A 22,928-nucleotide genomic window follows, 5' to 3' on the forward strand; every position below is an offset into this window, starting at 1 on the left:
AACTTGGCTAAGGTAACACAGTTAGAAACAATCAAATGCCGGATTCAAATGCTTTTTCTAAAGCCCCTTCTCTTTCTACTGTGATACATTGTCTTCTTTAAAAAAACAAAACAAAAAAAAAGAAAAAACATGGCTTTACTTTGTGTTACCACTTGAAAATAGAAGAAAAGGATATTCTTTGCGTCTTGCGTGAATATCTAAAGAGAAAGTAATTGCCAGGGTCTGAACTAAGTAGGAATACAGTAAATGAGATATTAAAAGTTAAAAGCAGAGGTGAAGGGCCAGATTCCAAAAGTCCCATTGGAAAGCTCTCTCCTGAGTTTGTGGGACTGTTAAAATCAGCTCTGAATTGAGGAAATTCTGAAACTTCTGACAAAATATGCAGTAAAGGAGTCACGGAGTCATGATATAGTCATATCAAGGGGCAGGTCCTAGGATACCTGTGCTGTTATCATCAGCTTTATACGGTGGAGATTCATGGACCAAAAAAGCAGCATTTACATATCCAAGTGTGTAAATCCACTTATTTAACACGCATTTAAACATGCATTAAACATCCAGCAAATCCATTCTGTGAAATGACTCATGCCTCATTAAATGCTTCCCATATGTAAGTAGTAGTCTAAATGAGGAATTCACAGATATCAAGACAACTGACAGGGCCCCCTTATTCTGTGAAATGCAATATTTCCAAAGTGTGCTAGGTTATATCAGGAGGTACATGGCCAGGGAGGTTTTTTTTTTTTTTTTGCTTTTTTCAATTTATTAGCTATGTTCAAGGTCACCATATACAGCTGTGCAGGTTGTGTGCTACCCCCAGGCACCTGCCTGAAGGGACAAGTGCAGGCTGAAATCCAGTCTTAGTTTTGCTCAGCAAGCCCTGTGTCTTTTAGTCAGAGCTAAGCCAGGCCAGAATCCTTGCAGGTGGGGGCTTTCTATTGCAAAAGATACCGTATGTGCTAGCTAGCAGATGCCGTGTTATACAAAGAATGTTCAATTTGTATTAGAAAAGCATAACCAGCACATCAGACAGTGATACGAATTTCCTTTTCAAAATAAATTAATTAAATTATAAGTGTGAGTTAATTACAAGAAAAATATTAAGAAAGTAGTACAAGTGGTAATAAGGCAAACCAAGGACGATATTATGCAAATAATTAAAATTTGGAAATCACTGGTATTGGGTGATACCAGAGACTATGGCAGAAGACGAATATGAGTCCATTCCAGCTCCTAGTTGTCCTTAGCAAGTCACTGCATAGCTCAACTTCAATTTTCTCTCACTCTATGTAAGAATGTTGTCTCTAAATGATTGTAGTGAGAATGAAATGAGATTATGTCTGTAAAGTTGTAAACAGATGTTAGTTTCCATCCATCACCTTTCCTCATGCAATGTAAGCCTAAATCGTCAGTCATCCAAGCTGGCTCCTAGATTGTGTAAACCCAAAGTCCTGGGTTCACGTGGGTATCATCCAAAAGGATATTCCCTCGATCCCAAGGTACTCGGTCATCTTAGCTTTAGTTTCTGCTTTAGTGTCCCATGATTCTTATCTTCCCTATATTACACCCCACTCACTGCCTCACCACCCCACAGTGACTGTCCTGGGGGGCATGTGCATGCACACGCACACATACTCACACTCACATGCATACCCTCACTCACATAGATTTACACACTCACACACTCATACCCATGCACACACACATACAAAAGCAAATCACTGTTACCCCATAGACCAACTCACCATTTCTTAAGTATTTCCTTTTGTAAATTATTTTGTTCACTTTGTACTTTTGCCCACAATTCCCTCTTACATCTCTTCCTACTTAAATCTTCTCTGTTCTTTGAGGCCTAGTTAAAATATCAACTTCCCTATTAAGCCTTTCATGATAACTCAAGGAGATGTGACCTTAACTTCAAAAGTGGCGGGGGGGCGTTAAATCTTTCCTCAGGTTATAGCCATGTTCTACCTTATGTTGTAATTACTCATGTCGTTTGCCTGCATATCAGATTGCACAGTCTTTGAGGCTATAATCAGGTCTTGTTTATATTTTATCCTTCACAGTGCTGGCCTTCATTACCTTGAAGAACTATAATTTTAGTTAATTTTCATGAAATAGTTGGGTCCTTTCAGATTCCCAGGAACCAAGACATATTTAGAATACCTTAAGTGAATTGGAGATGGATATTTTAATGATAGACAGCTAATTTTATCTGAATGTATTGTATTCAACCTGGACAAGAGACAGGATCGAACTGGTTCTGTCGATTTTTGTCTACTATAAGGTCTACATTCATAATCCAATAGCTGTAGGCAGGGATTTGGGGTCTGAAACTCAACATTACTCAAAAGTGGACTGGGAGTGTGGAGGCCCTTTGAGTATATTATAGACTTCTTTCCAATACTTTGCTTGGTCCTGCTGTTTCCATGACCCATTCTCCAGTTCAGTGTTGATCAGCTTCTAGACATAAATTTAGTTGAGTAGCATATTTTTATAAAGGATAACAATATAAAAATAGGAATATATCTTTATAAAATATCCACATGACTATTACTACAAAGAAGATCTAGCATGTACCTCTGATTTCTCCCTGTGGAGTTATAAAACTTGTGCGCATTCTACAGATAGGCTGGTTCCAAGTATGAAGAGAGGTATGACTGAGCTGAGCGTGCTCAGTCTCTTTTCCAAACTTATCCATCAAATATCCATCCACTCTGCGTGGCAGTATTGGAGCAAAGTGAAAGGAAGGAGAGGTGTGGGAGGTATATTCTCCCAACATTTTCCCTGTGGAGGAATGAAATGGAAATGCTTTTTCATCTCTGAAAACCTGAAAAGTAGGCAACTAGCATCTTTTCTTTTCTCCTAATCTATAGAGTCTAAGAAGTAAGGCTTAGGGATATAATAATCTGCAGAGGGGAGGGGATCAGAAGTCAACCAGAACGGTCCTCCCACTTTCAAGGGACTTTTGCCCCCAAAACTAACTTTTGCAATTTTAGGTATTTTCCCCAGACACTGATAGTTTATCATTTGCCTCAAGAAGCCTCTGAAATGATTTCTATCAGACTCCGCTAGCTCCAAAATTCATGCTCAATACTATTTCCCATCTCAAATTGTGCTCCCCAAAACACTAGTGTATCAAGATTTTTTTCTTGTTTGTTTTCCCCATGGGAAGGAATACTTTACTCATGTGCACAGGAGAAAGATTGTTTTCTGTTTACATTGAGGAAGAAAATAAGTACCCTAGAGCTTAAGAGAGGTAAAGATATACCTACTGGTAGTCTAATCTAATTGAACACAAGTTTCTTATTCAAGTCCTTCAGCCTCTTTTTGTTTATGGTTTGAAATTGATACACATCAAGCTTTTTCCGACATTAAGGTATTGCAAAAAATTATATTCTTTCCAGAAATCCATTTTAGTCAAAAAGAAATGTTAAACCAAGCCATAAAGAGACAGCGCTCACGTGACCGCAATACATTCCTTACACGTACATGAAACACATTGACTCAATATTTAGACTCTAGATTCTGTGCTGATGTGCATTGCGTCTTGGAAAGCAGGTGATGCAGAAGGACTGTTAGGCCCAGGATCTGAAGCCAACCGTGATGGCAGGAAGTACAGGCAGGAATACAGGTAGCATAGGAAGAATTGTCACAGAGGTGCTACGATTCCGTGTTTGCAGTCTAGAGTGTTAGGTTAGAGTGTAGGGAAGAGGGTTTAGAGCAAGGTAAATAAGCCAATATTATGTTTAGAAAATACACAGGCAAATGTAGCTCCTCACACTTAGGCAGAGGTCAGGATAGGGGGTGGAGGGGAGCATGTGGACTAAGGGACAGAGTAGAGTAGCCAGGGAACAGGATCTGGGCAGTAATACTGAAAAAAGCATGTCACGACTGTCCTGTACTATAGTGAGAAGTGTCTTAAAGCGATGGGAAAAGGTTCTTAGATGTGTGCTAATCCTCTTTAAAGGTAGAATTCTTCAGATGAAAATGGTTAATTATTACAAATTGTCAGATATCTCATTATTTCAATATCCTACAGAGCTTTATTACCAAGACCAAATTCACCCTGATTAAAGGTAACGATGCCCCTTTCACTCCTCTGGTTCTCAATTACCTGGAAAGGGATGGTCTTTATCTCCTCTGTATTACCAAATGAGAAAGCAATATAAAGAATGATGCCCATGGTCATAAGCTCATGTCTTCTCATTCACAGTCTTTTACTTTTCCCACCAGCCCTACTCTCTTAGTTTCCGCTGGCAAACAGAGCAGAGAAATTACATAATTACCTGGATGATTTAGACCAGGGAAAAAAAAAAGCGATTGCTATGAATTACATGAGCTCTTTCAAAATTTTCCTGAACATGAAATACTTTTACTCTTTCCTTTTCTCTTATTCTCGATGACCCCAGACAGGCGCATACATCTCTCCTTATGGAGAATGATTAACACAGACTCAACTAGGGAGAAATCAAATTATACAGTTAATAAAAACTAAAGCCTCAATCCATGCTAAGTGACAATATAGCACCAGGGAAAATTAATTACTGCATTTTAGTGTGAAAGGAGTCGGACATGGCAGGTTTGACTTTAGCCTTAGGATCTACAATAAATTTCAGTTCATTTGTGATTGAATTTTTTAAAGTGCAAAGTTACTCAAAATCATGGAGCCATATTCTACAGCAGTAACTTTTTAAAATTTCTAATTAGATTAAATTCTTAAATTGCTTGAATTTTTTGTAGGAATCTTTTCAGATTCATTGTGTGAATTCAGGTGGTTCCCTTGGTTCTAGCTGTGAATAATCTCTGATTGGTGAAAATTTATTAAAATTGTTCCTTTTCACAAGAGTGTTTAAGTGATTTTGATACTCCTAAAGAAATTCTCTAAGTGCCCTGATGCTGAGAATTTATTTATAATCGTCAAATATAGCATAGTGCAGTATTTAAGGTCGGAATGAGTAATAGTCAGTGGAGGCAGATTATTAACAGTGGGGCACATATTGGTTATTTGTAGACTTAAAATTATAGCATATTTTTCTAAGTTATTTCATATGAACTAGATAGAGTGATAACCTCAGAAGTTTACAGTCCTCTATCTATTTAAGTGGTAGTGAATAAACCTAGGCAACAGAAACCATATTATATATGATTTTTAGTCTCTTTCTACTCATATAATCACAGAATCATTTTGAGGAAGAGATTGTAGAAGTTTTGAGTGCAGCCTTCACTCTTAAAGGACCACCCAACCTTTGCTTGAATACCACTAGCTACAGGAATTCATTACTCAGAACACCACCCATTCTATTTGGGGCACTTCTAATCCTTTGGAGCTGGTCTGCTTTATCTTCCAGATCAATTTGTCAGGAAGATATGGCTGATGAATCTTTGGCTGCCTCTCTGGAGTTAACTATAAATAATGAGTCTGATCCCCCTGACTTTTGATATTTCTTTAAATATTTGAAGGTAATTATGAGGATCCCTCTTGTTCCTTTCTTTTCCAGATAATTCAACCCAAATTCTCTCAAAGTGCCTCATATGACATGGTTTTTAGCTCCCACAGCCACCCTGGACACAGAATCAGTATGCAATTTCGTAAGTGTCTGTTCTCAGATGCAAACCCCAAAACAAGTCTGATCAGAAAACTGTAAAAGATCTCTTAGGTGTGTGACAAGATTAGATGTCACACAAGTCCCTATGTCCCCTGCAGGAAAATAGCTGGTTACTTTATTATTCCTTTATTGAAGTAGCTCAACAAAATCTACCTACAACTTAAAATCATACCACAATATTTTTCTCTATGTGATTTCCAGTTGCGTATTGAATGTGCTAACGTGAACGGTGTAAATTCAAATGGCTCCTTGGCTTATGGCTATGAATGACCATTTTTAGATGGGGCATTATTAAGCTATTACTTTTCATAAGACTTCTCAAGTCATTTTTGAACTCTTAGGAAGAGAATCATCAATAAATAGAAAAGAATATTTTGGTAGATAATGATGTCTTTCTGTAGGCAAAATGAATCAAAAAAGGAGTTGGAAGGAAGCACATTTTTAAAATAAGAAGGCCTAAGTTGTGGCTGATGCTGCTGTAATATCAGCACCAATTCTAGAATGAACTATTGTCTTGCTTACCACCCCAATCCACCCTTATCTTTCCACCACTGCAACAAAATGGTTGAATTGTTTCTTTTACCATATTTGTGCCCCCCAACTTTCTACTTCTCCCCCTATACTTCTAGGGAGAATATCCTCTCTTCCCGAAGGAGACTAAGGAACTAAGTGCTCTCTCCATATAAAAGTGATGATCAATATTTTTCTGTGTTTCTTAATGTTTTTTCTAGACAGTGAGCTATCCACCAGTAGCCTCCTGGCCTTGTATGTTACAAAAACTGCAAAGGGCTCTTTGGAAGCAATCCAAATTAAATAGCTACATATACTTAAAGGTGTTTTATTTAGACTTAGAGGTTTATTTATATTTGTCTTCACAAATTCTAAGCAGTATTGATCTATGAACTTGCCAGGATAAAACAAGATAAGACACAAATCTTACCACTCAAAAAATATTCTCTCATGAGAATAATGTACAACTAAAATATCTTTGAAAGCTTCTTCATCCAAATGCATGGCAAATATAACTCTCCTGTAAATGCAGGGTACAATGAATTTTGGATTCAAGTTGGCAAACCACCTAAGAGGACATGTCAAGGTCTTTTATAGTGCTGAGTAGGTTTCTGAACAGCTTTTGGAAATTTTTGAAATAAATTGTATGAATTGTGTTTCTACTGTTTTTTACTCTAGTCTGTTCTCCTAAAGAGTACCAAATATGGTGTTTTGGCAATGATTGATTGGGTGGCCAACAGAATTTCCTTAAGAGGCAACAAGGTCCAGTGGGAAGGCATGAAGTCAGAAAAAAATAGGTTTGAAACCTAGTTTCATCATTAATAAAAATAACTTGATAAAGTTATATATGCACTCTCAGCCTCATTTTTTCTCGTTTATAAGGATAGTAATCCCTACTTCGAAATGTTGTAGCATATGCTAAGTAATGAATACATAAATTTTATTTCCTTTCTTTTATGTGGCATATATTGCCTCAAATTTAACAATAAGTTTCAGAATTTATAATGGACTAGGAAATACACATCTTCAAAAGGAAAAGATTTATAGAGATTTTACAGAGAATTTTTCTCTTAATTATTATTTCATTGCATCTCCAGTTATGGCCATTCTCAATAACCGAAAAATGACTATGAAGTCCATCATCAATTACATTAACACTTGGCTCATCTATATCTTGCTACCATTTTTGGTTATCTTCTCATGAATTGTTGTCTTCCAGAAAATGAATGAAGAAAGAGAAAGACATACAACTTTATTAGCATCTCTGGTAACATATTTAACCAAGAGACATTTGAACTATGGATCAAAATGAGATCAGGCTCCCAGTTCAATTCTGTTGATAAATTAAAATCCTTGGAGGCAAGCACAGATGCTATCAAAGTCAGAATTTCTGACTTTGGGAAAATGATAGTGTCAGTACAGGGGTGGCTGCCCATGTAGGTGGGATAATGACTGGCAGTAATGTGGGGAACTGTTGAGGAGGACATTTCAGTGTTCCTTAAATGTCTCCAAGCCTTCAATATCATCAACATCTCTATTCCTCCATGCCAATTAAGAATCCACATAAATGTGCTTTAAAGACAAATAAAATGGTGGCCTTCAGGTGAGTGCTAAAATGGCAGTAACATCTTCTCTTGAAATAACATGTTCTTTGCCTCCCTATGATCCTAGAGTGAATGCAGATCACTTTTCAAAGTTCTTAGATGGAAAAGGGACACTCACAAGATGGGAAAAGATGCCTGCAGGGAGAGAACGAACGGGAAAGTGAGAAAACAGCAGGAAAAGCTGCCTGAAGAGGTTTCAGTACATCAAAAACTATAATGTCAGTGAGAAGTTGATCTTTCATTATTGTAACCAGCTGAGAAAATTCTGCCTCTAGCATCTGGTAGCAAGGATGTGAAAGAGAGGAGTCTCGTTTTGCCAAACTTAGATCCCATTCATAGCTGATGAGTCCTAACTTTAGATGGGGAAAAATTAAGAGTTTTGAGCCTGGAGATTCGATTAACTTTACCACAGTATGGAGGCTTCCTTATTGAATTCTCTCTTGCTTTTCCTCTCCTTTTCCTTCTTTCTTATCTTCCTTCCTTCCTTCCTTCCTTCCCTTTCAGAACATTACAAGGATCACCTTAAAACAAATTCTTTATATTCTAGATGCAGACTTTCTTCTCCTTCTGAGAATTAATATGCATTTCTTGAGCAGGAACAAAGACTATATGGGGGCTTAACATACTCGTTTACTGATAAGAAGAAAGCGATTGATCAAGATAATATTGCTGTTCATACATATATAAAGAAATACCAGATATAACGTTGTGACGTTGAAAAAGAATGGAATTAATCAGGCAAAGCTTTTTAGAAGGGATGGCCCAAAGTATTAATTTAAATACAGAGAGATATACAAGATGTTAATAGGAGGTATTGAGGAGGATTTTATTAAAATGCAATTTTTGCCACAATTTTCAGGATGCAGAAGGTACAGACCAATTGTGGGATAACATAAAACATTTATCTGGACTGAGAAGGCAGCCAGGATAAGATGTAGAAAAGTAAAATAATGGCCTTTGTTGGAACACAGACATGAGAAACCTTGTTTCCAGCCAAGAAACAATGAAAACATATAATAGCTATGAACCTTAAACATTTTATATTATATCTTTAGTGAATCTTTCTACATAGTGGGAAGAAAGACATTTTGTTTTTTAAAACTCTAGATTTTAGAAATCCAAATACCATCGAACTTTCCTCATCTGTTTTTAGAGCAATGCTTGTAATGTTTTCCACGCCCACAGAAATATTTTTTAAAATCTTTTCTTGAATAACTAAACAGGAGCTGGAGTTAACACTAGCTATGGGGTCATATTGAATTATGACCCAGAATCAACAATTTAGCCAAATCCCAAAGTTGCCCATGGTTGAAGATTCTAGAAGACTGTAGGAGCAGGAATGTATATTAGATACTCCATCTACTCCTCTTAAGTTCATGATATAGTAGGATGAATCACATATTTGGATTTTGGCGTTGATAGATATGAATTTCCTTATGTTGTGAGCTGCATTCCGACATATGCAACATTCATTCAACCTGTTAAGTAAAGTGAATTTGTAATTTTGCTTATCTTTTCAAAACCATATTTTCTCAGCTCCTTCCTCCTAGCATCTTGAACAATATGATTTGCTTTCACTGATTCTCATATGTTACTAGGATAAATTTAGCATTGGGGTTTTTATATGTATAAGCAGATTTTCATAGATCTATGCATATATTAATGGAAAAAAGTTATATTTAGGGTTAGAATATTAAGTTCATGAGCAAGAAACAAGCCATGAATGCTAAGTTTTCAGAATTTTTCAGGGTTTCCTATGAATTAGTATCTATATGTATATAGTGGCAATGAGATATAGCACAATGCTTTCTGATGATATTTTAAACTTTAACTCAGTGTATATTGGTTGTAAATAAATGAGTTCATTGAAAAAAAGAGATTCTTAGTGTCAAATACAGCCTTTTCCACTATCCCAACTCTTGCATCCTCAGCTAATTACAGGATGTCATTCAATCACAGGCTTTCCTAACTACTTCTCTCAATCCTAATGACTAAATACATACTTTTATTCATATAAACATTTTGACCTTTCAGGGTGTTTTTGTTGTTGTTAAAATTTGCTTCTTTCCATTAACTGTGCTTGCTTGCCATTCCTCTAATAGCATCACCAGAAGTATGTTTGACGATAAGGAGAATGCTGACTTGTTTGCATTCTTACTCTGAAAGTGTTGAAAGCTATGGTCCTGGTCCTACCTCCCTGGACCCTTGTGGAACTCAGGACAATAGTCCGGGATGATTAAGGTCAAGCATTTGGATTTTATAGGATCTGTGTCCTCACCTCCATAATGACTATGTTTAATACAGCACCTCTCCTGCTCTCACCACCTGTTTCCTGCACTGCCAATTCAATCCTACAAGAAACTTGATTGTATTTATTGCACTACCTCTTTGTTCATGTTTGACAGTGCCGATGTCCTGTCACTGGTCAAAAATCCTTCAATGAGCCAGGATTCGGGGTCTGGCATTTAGGTCTCTCCCAAATCTAGCCCCAAATTATCTTTCCAAAACTATTTTATACTATTCCTCTTACAAACTCTCATCTCATAACAATAAGGCACTTACTAGTGCTTAAATATACAAGTAGTCATAGCTCTACAATTTTGATTATTTTGATTATTTGGTCTCCTCTGCTTAAAATGGTCTTTTTCTCCTAGGCTGTGGGCATATTTAAGCCTGACCCTTCTTTCAGGCCCTAGCTAGTGTTTCCATCTTTAGGAGGCTGCCCCACCAGAGTCCACAGGCATCACACCCTCTGAATTCCTATGTGTAGGTTGTCCACACCTCTCATCAGGTACTTATCAAATGCTTTCTTGCATTGTTACATTTAATCTTTATACCTTGTCCCCTAAAAGAGACAATAAGTCCCATAATGTTAGGGGTCACATCCTATATCTCTTCACACATTATGGCCCAGTAGAGTGCTTTGCATATGGCATATGAGTAATTAATACTTGTTAGTAACTATACTGATAACTATAACCTAATTGCCATTTACTAAGAAGTATAGTTTCTAGCCTTTCAGATAGTAACTAAGCAGACGAGAAATGAGAAAGTATCTATTTTCAATATTATTATTCCAAAAGGAGAATTAAGTAGTAGAAAACTCCAGAATCTAAGGAAATATTTCAGATTTTTGAACTGCAACTCAAAACTTCTCTCTCTCACCCTCCGCCTTCTCATCTCTGCAATACAGCCTCCATTGCTTGCTATCAAAACAGATAAATGTGTGTATGCTCTTATTCGAATGCTGTAAAACTGTGAAAGTAAATTTTAGATTTTAATTGAAATTATGAGATGTGACTAGTGTTATTTTCTCTTTACTTGTCAACTTTTTTTCTAATGAAACACTTATTATTTGTTGAGCAATTAGGCTTCCTGTGTTGACCTGAATACACACAACCCTGTCAGAAACAACTTTTAGTGCTAATAACAGCTTTCATGTAACACACCAGACCCTGTTATTTTGAAAAATGACATGACCAATAATGGGGTCCTTTAATCTGAACTTCTTGAAGACTTACTAAGAAAGGTGAATAAATATATTGATATGGAGATTTTTTTTGTCACTATACCCCTCTGAACATATAATTATGAAAGTTTTCTTTAGATTTAAAAGTTTTTGAATCTTACAGTTTTGAGCCCATTTTGTAATTTTTTAAATATGAATTCATCCAGAATATACAAGATTTGGTTTGTGATTTTCTGCCTTATTTTGTGCTATCAAGACTTGTTCTTTGTCTCAAAAGTCCTTATAATTTTTAGCTCAAAATTACACAATATATGGGAATTAAATAACCTATTGATTATGCGTGGAGCAGATCACACTTAGGAATTTCTGTTGTGTTTAAAAGAGGACTTGAAGGAGACGTTTCTACTATCCGTTTTATAACCAGGAATTTATATTTTCTGGTTAAAATAATGCATACTTGCTCATACATTTAGAGACTTTTTGTTTAAATGTCTACAAGAAAATAAATGAGAATATAATATAATACCATGAATCTTCCAGTTAATTATTTCTGGGTGAAGATATGTGCTTACATTTCACCCTGAAACTCCACCAAGTGATATTAAAGAATAAAAGGTGATAAATCCACAGTACAAAGATAATGGGAGCGGGAAGAATTGGACAAGAAGTGTCAAAAATTTTTGGAATTGAGAAGGTAGATGGAGGATTGGTTAGTGACTTAGCAAAGTGGAAAAACCTAAAACTTATGAACATGCAGAGGAGGGTTCCAACGTACAGATTTGACCTATAAAACCCTCCAAAAGTCAGAATTTAGAAGTGGAAGGAGTGTGTGAGGTAGAGGACAGAAAACAGGAATGGGTTGAACAATCTGTTCAAGCAGCAGTCAGACTGCCCCAGGCTCTTCTTTTAGTCTACACAACCAGGCTTCTCTAGACAGGCGAGACTCTTGAGGCACAAGTAGGCATGAGCCCAGTTTCTGAACACATGAGGATTAAATTATTGACTGCATACTGAGAAAAAAATCCGCATACTATATAGCAAGACCACCGTCTCATTCCCAGTTCAGCCCAAGGAGGCTGTGGTCTAGTGCCTACCCCATAAATAAACTGGAGGACCCAGAACAGAGTCCTACAGATTCCTACAGATCTAACTTTTGGAAAGCACTGCCCAGTCATCATATGTGAAGGATACTTGCTGACCAGTCCACTAATGCATAACAAGCTGCCAGTCAAATTTTAGTTCCTCCTCTTTGATATGAAAAGACAACCAGGGATCAGACTTTTGTGGAAAGACTCCAAAATGAAAGTCAGATACAAATATAAAAATAAAAGAAAATTTTCAGAGCATTCCCGCTGGATGCTGAGAATGTCTTCCCCCTCTTTGCTCTATCCACTCTTACACTTCATTCAGGACTCTGTTCAAGTACAAAATAATAAGAGATATCTTTTCTTACCATTATATGTAAAATATTGTTACACTTGCCCCCACCACATAATTCCTGGTCATTCTATTTCTTTACTTGAATTTATTTTTCTCCATATATTAATCATTTCACAGATATTTTGATATATTTATGTCTTTGTTGTTCATTTCCCCATGCCAAAATAAATACACATAAGGGCAGGAATATTGCCTATAGCACATAGTAGACCCTTGATAAGTATTTTAAATATTATTTACTTATTTATGTACTTATTTGTTTAGTGAAAATAAGTAACTTGAGCAAAGCAAAAACAATGTAGGAAACACAGTTTAAAAACAATAATTCAGAGAACTAAAAAAAGTTATAGCCCAGAAACAATTCAAAAATATTAGCTGTACAAAAGGAACAATTGGAGAAGAATAATCAACTCTTAAAAGTTCAAAATATTAAAAATAAAAGATGTAGTTCGATATAAGATTGAGAAGACTTAGTAAAGATAATCTCCAAGAGAATAAAGAGAGATGTAAGATATGAGCGATAGAAAAGATAAGAATGTAAGAGGTCAATGCTGGAAGTCCAATGTCTGACTAATAGGAGTTCCTGTAGTAACAAAAAAAGTAGAGGGGAAGGAAAAATTAAAGATATAATATGGGATGTTTCCTAGACTGGAGGGAAAGGGCTCCTGCAGTGAAAAGCCCACCAGAAGCTCTACAAACTAAATGAAAGAGAAACCCATCAAGGAACTGTCTTATAGAATTTCAGAACCTGAAGCTAAAAAGATTTTCTACATAGATATACCTCAAAAATATAGTATGAAACCAAAATAAGTTATAGCATATATACACATTTTAAAACCTAAAAAAAACAGCATTTTATATTATTAATGAATATGTAAATATTTAGTAAAACTACAAAAAACTTTCAAGAGAATATTAATACCAAAATCGTGATAGTTGTTATCTGTGAAGAGGGAGAGAGGGAAATATTTTATAGGAGGAGGCATCATTTATATGTATAAATTTTTTTTTAAAAAGTGCCTTCAAGCAAATATATCATAAGGTTTAATGAGGCTGAGTGGTGGGTGTAATGCTATTTTTATAATATCTTCTACACTTTTCAATGTTTTTGAAATATTTCACTATTTAAAACAAAAAGATGCAAGAGACCAAAAGAAAAAAAACAGGGTACATAAAAAAATTGCAGGAAACAAAATTATATCAGATTTCTTAACTGTGATAATGGAAACTAGTCCACCCAGTTCTAAGAGAAAATGATCTCCAACCAAGAAGCATATATCCAGCCAAAATCTCAGTCAATTAATAGAAAAGTAGGATGAAAACATGTCAAACTTAGAACCATTCACCTCTTCTTAAGAAACTAGTGAATTATGTACTCTGCAAAACAAGAGAGCAAACTAACATAGAGACATGAGAGCTGTTAAGAAAAAATTGCACTGGACAATTGTTAAAAATAGCAAGACAGATTTTATTTTAACTACTGCAGTAGAGAAGAGAGATTTCAGTAAAGAATTAAGCTCAACTCCAAGTTAAACAAGCAAGGAAGACTTTATTCAAGACTATTGCATTAGGGGAGAGAAACCGAACTCAACTCTACTGAAACAAAAGTTGGGAGGATTTTTAAGTGCTGGGGTGAGCTAATGGAAAACTGCTGGGGGACTGCCCCGTGGCATAGCAGTTAAGTGCGCGTTCCCCACTGCTGGCGGCCCAGGTTTGGATCCCGAGCGCGCACCGATGATCCGCTTGTCAGGCGATGCTGTGGCGGCATCCCACATAAAGTAGAGGAAGATGGGCATGGATGTTAGCTTAGGGCCAGTCTTCCTCAGCAAAAAGAGGAGGAAGGATTGGCATGGATGTTAGCTCAGGGCTGATCCTGCTCACAAAAAAAAAAAAAGAGAGAGAAAACTATAGGAGACCTTTAGGGGAGGAAGTAAGTCAATGTGATTAGGCCATCTGTGTTTGTTAATTGTTGCTTATCAAACTTGGGTTCCTACCCAACCACAGAGACTGAGAGATAGGGGGACTATCTTTCTTGACAATTACATTTCAAAGGGATGGCTCTCAGGGCCTTGAGAAAAACATTATCAAGTTTTAGGAAATTTACATCTCAAAAGGGTAGAGAAAGAATTTACAATTCCAAGTTTTCTAAAGTAAAGGCTCTAAGGAAAGTGAGATGAGAGGTCAATGCTAAAGAGGAAACCTGTTTAGTCAAGCTGAAGGGAACATTAAGGTCATCTTAGTCAGAACCAGGAAACTGAAGATCCAGCATAAGAGAGCACTAGTGATGTTAGCGAAGTCCCATGTCTAATTCTATCCATCAAGCACGTTGAGCTTGATGGGAGCAGAAGCCTGTAGGATTCCAGGTCAGTGGTCCCCAGGAAAAGACAAACAAATGCAAAAGGAATTGATTGATTCTAAAGCGCTAGACCATGTAGAAATTAATATTGAATGAGTCCTTACAGTTCTATTGGTCAGTTTAAAAAGAATTAGTGATAAATATGCTCAGACACAGTAAAAAACATGCCACAAATGTGAAGAAATTAATAACAGAAAGATAGCTGGAAAATCCCAAAATATTTGGAAATTAAACAGCACGTTTCTAACTAACACGAGTCAAAGAAGAAATCTCAAGAGAAAGTAAAAAGTATTTTAAACTACGTGAAAATACGTATCAAACTTTGTGGCATGTAGTGTTTAGAGGGAAAGCAGTGTTTAGAGGGAAATGTATAGAATTGAATGCATATATTAGAAAAGAAAAAAGATCTAAAATCAATAACCTAAGCTTTCACCTTAAGATACTAGAAAAAGAAGAGCAAATTTAATGCAAAGTAAACAGAAGAAAAGAAATAATAAAAATTAGAGCAGAAATAAATGAAATTGAACACAGGAAATCAATAGAGAAAATCAATGAAACCAAAAGGTAGTTCTTTGAAAGATGAATAAAATTATTAAGCCTCTAGCTAGGCTAACTAAGAAAAAGTTAGAGAAGATACAAATTACTAATATCAGAGATGAAAGAGGGGGCATCAGTATAGATCTCATGGATATTGAAAGGATAATAAAGAAATATTATTAATAACTGTATGCCCACAAATTTGATAACCTAGGTGAAATAGACAAATTTCTTTAAAGACGCAATCTGCGAAAACTCACACAAGAAGAAATAGTTTGAATAGACCTATATCTATTAAAGAAATTAAATCAGTAATTAATAACTTTCCAAAGTAGAAAACACCAGGCCCAGATGGGTTCACTGGTGAATTCTACCAAACATTTAAGAAAGAAATTATATCAATTCTCTCCAATATCTTCCAGAAGACAGAATCAGATGGAAAACTTCCTAACTCACTCTATGAGGCAAGCATTAACCTAATACTAAGTCAGACAAAGACATTATAGGAAAATAAAACTACAGACCTCTTATTAATATATATGCAAAAATTGTCAACAAATTATTACCAAAATAAATACAACAGTGTAGAAAAGGATATACACACCAAAACCAAGTGGGACTTATCCCAGGTATCTAAGACTGGTTCAACATTCAGAAATCAATTAATGTAATCCATCACATCAACAAACTAAAGAAGAAAAATCACATGACCATATCAATAGATGCAGAAAAAGTGACAAAATCTAACACCCATTCATGGTAAAAACTCTAGGCAAACTGGGAATAAAGGAGAACTTCCTCAACTGGATAAAGAACATCTACAAAAATTCTATAGTTAACATCATACTTGGTGAGAAACTAGAAGCCTTCCTCATAAAGTCAGGAACAAGGCAAGGATGTCCCCTCTTACCACTCCTCCACAGCAAAGATATACCACTGCACACCTAACAGAGTGGTCAAAATTCAGAACACTGACAACACCAAATGCTGGCAAGGATGTGGAGCAACAGGAACTGTCTGTCATTGCTGGTGAGAATGCAAGATGATACAGCCACTTTGGAAGACAGTTTGGAGATTTCTGACAAAACTAAACATACTCTTACTATGCAATTCAGCAAGGAGCTGAAAACTTATGTCCACACAAAAACCTGCACGCAATGTTCATAGCAGCTTTATTCATAACTGCCCAAGCTTGGAAGCAACCAAGATGTCCTTCAGTAGGTGAATGGATAAATAAACTGTAGTACATCTAGACAATGGGATATTATTCAGTGCTAAAAAGAAATGGGCTATGAAGCCATAAAATGATGTGGAGGAACATTACATGCATATTACTATGTAAGGGAAGCCAATATGAAAAGGCTACATATTGTACGATTCCAACTATATTACATTCTGGAAAAGGCTACCGAGACAGTAAAAAGATTAGTGGTTGCCAGGGATTAGAGGAGAGGGAGGGATGAATAGGCAAAACATAGAGGATTTTTAGGTCAGTGGAACTATTCTGTATGATATTTACAATGGTGGATACATGTCATTATACATTTGTCAAAACCTATGGAAGGTACATCACCAAGAGTGAACCTTAATGTTAACTATGGACTTTGAGTGATAATGATGTGTCAAAGTTGGTTCATTAATTGACAAACATACCATTCTGATGCTGGATATTGATAGTAGGGGAGGCTTTGCATATGTGGCAGGGAGGGGGTGTATGGGAAATCTCTGTACCTTCTCCTCAATTTTGCTGTAACCCCAAAACAACTCTAAGAAAAGTCTACTTTTTAAAAACGTGAAGGAATTATTAACTCCAGGGAAACAAAAAGTTATACAAAAGAGGAATTGCTGTCATAACTCCTTCTTGGCTCATCCATAAAAATACTTATATCGTCATAAATATTATTATATTGATAGAACCAAATTTTTGAGACAGGTATACAGCACAACTGGGGAGAGAAAGGGAAGTATGTGACATAGGAATACTAATTCACACCTTCCATAGTAGAAATCAGTAGATAATGTTTAAATGATGAATAATGTTAATATGAGTATAATATTTATAAAATGAAAGTAAATACTTAAACAGTTTTAAAATGTGAAAGTGATTGCCTTTCAACAGAGTACTAGGAGATGGAAAAACTGTGGACAAGGAATGCTTTACGGTAATTATAGTATTTAAAACTATCTGTAATTAGTATTCTAGACAAAAAAGAAGTAATATAGCAAGCAAAGAAATAAATATAAGAAGTAATAAAATATAGTACTTGTCATCTAAACAATAAAGCTCAAATGCTCTTTAGAAATAAGAGGTCTGTGTTGTAGGTTGAATTGTGTCATCCCCAAATTCATGTGTTGAAGCCCTAACCCTCCAGTATCTCAAAATGTCCTTTATTTGGAAATAGTGTCATTTCAGATGCGATTATTTAAGATGAGATCATTAGAGTAGGCTCCAGTTCAATCTGACTGGTGTCCTTATAGAAAGGGAAAATTTGGACACAGAGAGGTACAAAAGAAGAATGCCATGTGAAATGAAGGCAGAGCTCACGGTGATGCCTCTAAAAGCTGTTGGTTGGCAACCTGGCCCTCGTACATGGAGGGCAAGGAGTGACTGAAGAAAGGCAGACCACTCCAGATTGGTAGGAGGCGGATTTAACAAGTAAGGGAATTTATGTATGACGCTTGTCTTGGGCAGCCTCAAGATGAAGAGATCTCCACACCTGCCTGCCAGAATCTTCAAAATTTATATAGAGGCTTTAACTGGGTTCAGTTACATATTCAGTCCAGGGGGTCTCAAAAACACCTTGCTCTCTCAAGGCTACATCCTTGAAACAGCTCCTAGTGTGGGAATGGTGGGTGGAACGTACATTCCAAGGACAAGGGAAGGAGTGAGGAGCCTCCAATTGTCCAGGTCCAGTTCACAGATCAACCTGTAGTCATGTCCTTTCAATGACCTCCTCCAACACAAGCCAAGGAATGCCAAAGATTGCCAGTACACCATAAAACACCTGGAGAGAAGAAAGGGACAGATTCTTCCTCACAGCCCTCAGAAGGAACCAACTCTGCCTACACCTTGATCTCAGACTTTCAGCCTCCACAACTATGAGACAATAAGTTTCTGTTGTTAAGCCACCCAATTTGGGGTACTTTGTTTCAGCAACACTAGGAAACTAATATAGTCACGATATTCAAAGAAGAACTACAAACAGCACAGTTGTCTATGAAATCCAGCACAACTCCATGCTAATACCTTTGAAACCTGGGAGGGGGGACTCAATTAAGATACCATCCAATATATTCCCCTGTTATTAATTCCTCTTAAGAAATTAGCATTAGGAAAGAAAAGATTGTCTTTCTTGGGAATATGGTATGTTTCCTTTTTTTAGGTAATGATCACTGTATTCCCATTGTCCGGTGTTTTCCCTTATTACCATCTAATCAGTGCTGGATTGAGTGACCAAACAAGTCACTTACTCATGTCTTTGTTTCCTGGAGCACTAACTACTATCTATGTTTTTTGGCTCTTATTCTTTACCTTTGTTTTAATGGTGTGTGCACTTTGTCATGACAAGCCTCTTTTTTTGGCAGTAGTTAGGATAAATAATTAGTAAATAGGTGAACACTTCTCATCACCACAGCTCTAATGGGCAGCAGACCCAACCTATATCAATGCTTTTCTGAAGTTGCCTCTGCTGTTAGGGTGACCAACTAGCCTGGTGTGCCGGGACAAGGGATTTTGAAGGACAAACAACTTTCATTGCAAGATCTGGGACACTCCCCGGCATAATGGGACAGTGTCCCAGACATAATGGGACAATGACCTATTTGAATGTCTGCTATATCTTACAGCCAACAGCCGTATTCTCACTGCCAGTGCTATAGGCTCTGGTCTCTGAGGTAATAATTTCCCCAACAAACATGCATAATTGTTTACTGATTCGTCTAGTTTTATATGAGAAACAAATCCTGCCTCAACAGATGAGGAGCAATAATGCAAATAACCATGTTTTCAGTATCAGAAAAACCTCCTTACCATTCTTTCAAATGGAAGCTCATGAATTCCTATGAGAGACGGAAGTTTACTGAGACCTTGAGCAATATGCATTATATATCACCAGCTATTTTGGAACCAGACTGTCTTCTTACTGGACTGTCCAAGTCCATTAAATATCACCAGCTATTAGGGAACCAGACTGTGTTCTTACCGGCTGTCCGCACAACTTAGTCTTTTGTGGTCGCCCTTTTGAACGCTCCAGCTTCCTCATAAACCCTGTAACTTATCCAGTTTGCTTTGATAACAAACACATTAAATGATTGAGATTCTGAGAAAGAAACAAATGTTATTGCTTTTTCATGATTGCCCCTGCAAGCCTACCTATGGACCTGGTTCTTCTGCTGCCCCAGGATAAAATACATGGCAGGCCTCCTATTTTTGTGATTACTCTCAGATAATAAAAAGTCATACAAAGTCACTGTAGTTCCAAATATAGTCTCTGTCCAAAATTAATACGGCTGTTGGCAGTATAATACAAAATGCAAAATTCGTTCAAAATTAAACTTCTCCCTTCCTATAAGAAAGGGTTGTATGCTCAGTGTTTAACTTCTTCCATCTTTACTAACCTACCTGCTCCCTAGCTCACAATTACTATCTGAAATTTCAGCTTCCTCCATGCTTGGAGCAAGAAAATGGAGAAGAGATAATGTGGGGGAAAGTTCTTACCTGAATGGGTACTACCAGAATTTAGTGGGTGATGAAATTGATTCTTTCTCAAGACTCTTTTCTGAGTTTTTCAGAGACCTGAATTACTTTAAATATCTCACCTGTAGGTACATGGCTTGGTTGGCCTATCTTCCCTAATTACTCTATTACACTTCCTCCCTTAGACCCTGGGAATATATGGCAGTATAGATTCAGCCATTATCATATCACCTTCTAGTCTTCCTGAAAGCATTGAGAAAAAGCCCATCTTAGCTCTCTCTCATGATGGCCCACATCTGTTCCCAAGGATCATTACCTTAGATCCATCATATATAGCAATGCAGTTTCATTCCAAACATTGCCTACTTTTTTTCGGCCACTGAGCGGGTAGATCCAGCTACAGGCTTTATTTTGAGATTTATCAGGCTTGAGTCAGAAACTAGTCTGCTGTCTCTCCCAGGTACCAAGGGATACTTTGAAGACTTTCTCAATAGCCTGGAGGAGAAGAGAAATTACCCCCATGTCCCTAGGGAGATGATGAGACTCCTAGCACAGCTCTCTCCAAAGGAATCCTCTTTCCAATCTCCAAATTCCCTGGCCACTTCAACTCAAGCCTTTTGTATGTCCACTATGAGTAGGTGGTTCAAGTTCACACAACTTGATTTAAGATATTTTCTGTGTAAGATCTGCCTCATCAATCTAGCACCTCATTTTGGAGTGAGAGAGTTGGCATCTACTATATTGTGGCTCTATCACTAAGACTGAAATAATTCCATTTTCCACCAATGACCCTCCCTGTTAGAAGTCATTTTCCCTCATGACTTGCTGAATAATAGAATGTTTGATGCATTCCTTCTAGCCATTCTCTTCCTGGAAAACATTTCTCCATGTGCTATTGATAGCTCCGCATTTGTGGACGTGATCGCAAGCTTTCTAAGTGCTGACACTCTACCTTTTATTCCATTTATCACTGCACATCACCTGCCATGCTGATCCTCATCTAAAGAGTTATTGATCTACTATCCCCACCCTGCAAGATTTTGCTTTTGATATTTCCAGGCAATATTATGACCAATTTTACAGTAGGAGTTGACAAAGTTGAAAAGACCCTGATTTGCTAAAATAATAGGAAGGGTATGAGGGAAAGGAATATTGTGTTTTATTAATTGCAGTCTTACAAATTTTAGCATTAGCCACAACATTATCTTGAATTTTGCCAAGTTGAAGTATAACTTTAATATTTAAAATGTGCAAAAGGTAAATATTCTGAGGGAGAGGAAAATAGCAAATTTAAAATAAGATGAACTTCACTTAATAAAACAGTGTAAATCACTCCCTTTGTAATATTTACAAGTCCTAAAAGGCAAAGATTCTTCAGTGTTACAATTAATGTAAATCACTTATAATTTTACTAATAAAATATTTTATTTATTTTATTGTAGTCAGGCAAACTTTCATAAGTGGAATCCATAGACATAATTTTCGGGTGGAACTGATATCTTTACTTTAGATGCTTCCTTTCTGCCTGTAAAATACAGTATGGGAAGGAAAAAAAAACCCATATTTCCAATCAAAACAAGTTAGTCCAAATAAGCTAACTAACATTTATAAAGTAATTCTCATCCTTATAAATTGCCTTCTTGCAGGAAACAGACCTTATCCTGACTTTTAATATTTCAATGCACCGATCTTGGTGGATGGAGAATGGACCAGGATGTACGGTGACATCAGTGACACCCGCCCCAGACTGGGCCCCAGAAGACCATCGCTACATCACGGTCTCAGGGTGCTTTCTGGAGTACCAGTACATAGAAGTGGCTCATAGTTCCCTGCAGATTGTCCTCGCAGTAAGTGTTGACAGCCAACCACTCCTTCTAGTGCTTCCGGAATTGCTTTATTTCTGTGCAAACTCAGTGCACGCAAATGGAATCTGCGGGTAAAGTATGGCTATTTGCTTTTTCCTAATTAATGCCACTTTTAGTAAGGATTTGTCAGGCTAAACCAGGCCATGCCCTGGACTGAGTGTGCCGATTTTCTTTGGCAATCAGTAAATAGACTGGCATCTTCAGCATTTTATGTAAGAAATCCAACCAATCTAGGTTTGATTACTTGGCTTTTGGTAGAGTTTTCCAAAGATTCTGGAAGGAAGATCAGAGAGTTTTCACAACTAACCTGTTACAATGCCCAATTTGTAAGATTTCAATAGATATTTTCTCCCTCAACGCTTCTTTCTGGCTGTGCTGCTAGTCCTGGAATTCTCCATTTGCCCTATCTACTTCTTCCTAGATTTCCCTAAGGAACCATCCATCACCTTCTATCGCCTCTCATTTTTTCAAAACAATTCAGCTTTTCTATAAATTCTACTTCTAAACTATCATGCCCCTATTTTGCACAGTATTATGCTGATAAAGATTTCTCCCTCTACCAGGAGTCAGTAAGAGATAAATAACTCCTTTGTGTTTGTGTATTTGTAAAACATATTGTATAATATATGCCTATGTTATATAAAACATATTATTTTACATTGTATCACTATGACAGAGAGATAAATAACACACCTGTTTCTTAAGAAGAACTTTTGCTAAGGCTAAATGCATAATTTTGTGGAATTTATAAAGTTAAGGCAACTTTATTGTGTATGTCTCCATTTATTTATTACAGATCCTATATGTACAGATCTAACTATATTTTTCTTAGACTCCATGTA

General features: G+C 36.7%; 1 protein-coding gene across 2 annotated transcripts in view; it reads left to right on the plus strand.

Moving 5' to 3' along the window:
* The window catches only part of NKAIN2 (sodium/potassium transporting ATPase interacting 2), a 917,329-nt gene that overhangs the window by 736,456 nt on the left and 157,945 nt on the right, over positions 1 to 22,928 (plus strand). For both annotated transcript variants that reach the window (XM_004422282.3, XM_087444045.1), the window contains exon 4: positions 21,868 to 22,068. In XM_004422282.3, the coding sequence (XP_004422339.1) occupies positions 21,868 to 22,068 (201 nt within the window). The remainder of the gene's footprint in view (positions 1 to 21,867; positions 22,069 to 22,928) is intronic.

The sequence above is a fragment of the Ceratotherium simum genome, chromosome 19 (genome assembly GCF_057802395.1).
Source record: "Ceratotherium simum simum isolate JZ-2026a chromosome 19, ASM5780239v1, whole genome shotgun sequence".
Taxonomy (NCBI): domain Eukaryota; kingdom Metazoa; phylum Chordata; class Mammalia; order Perissodactyla; family Rhinocerotidae; genus Ceratotherium; species Ceratotherium simum.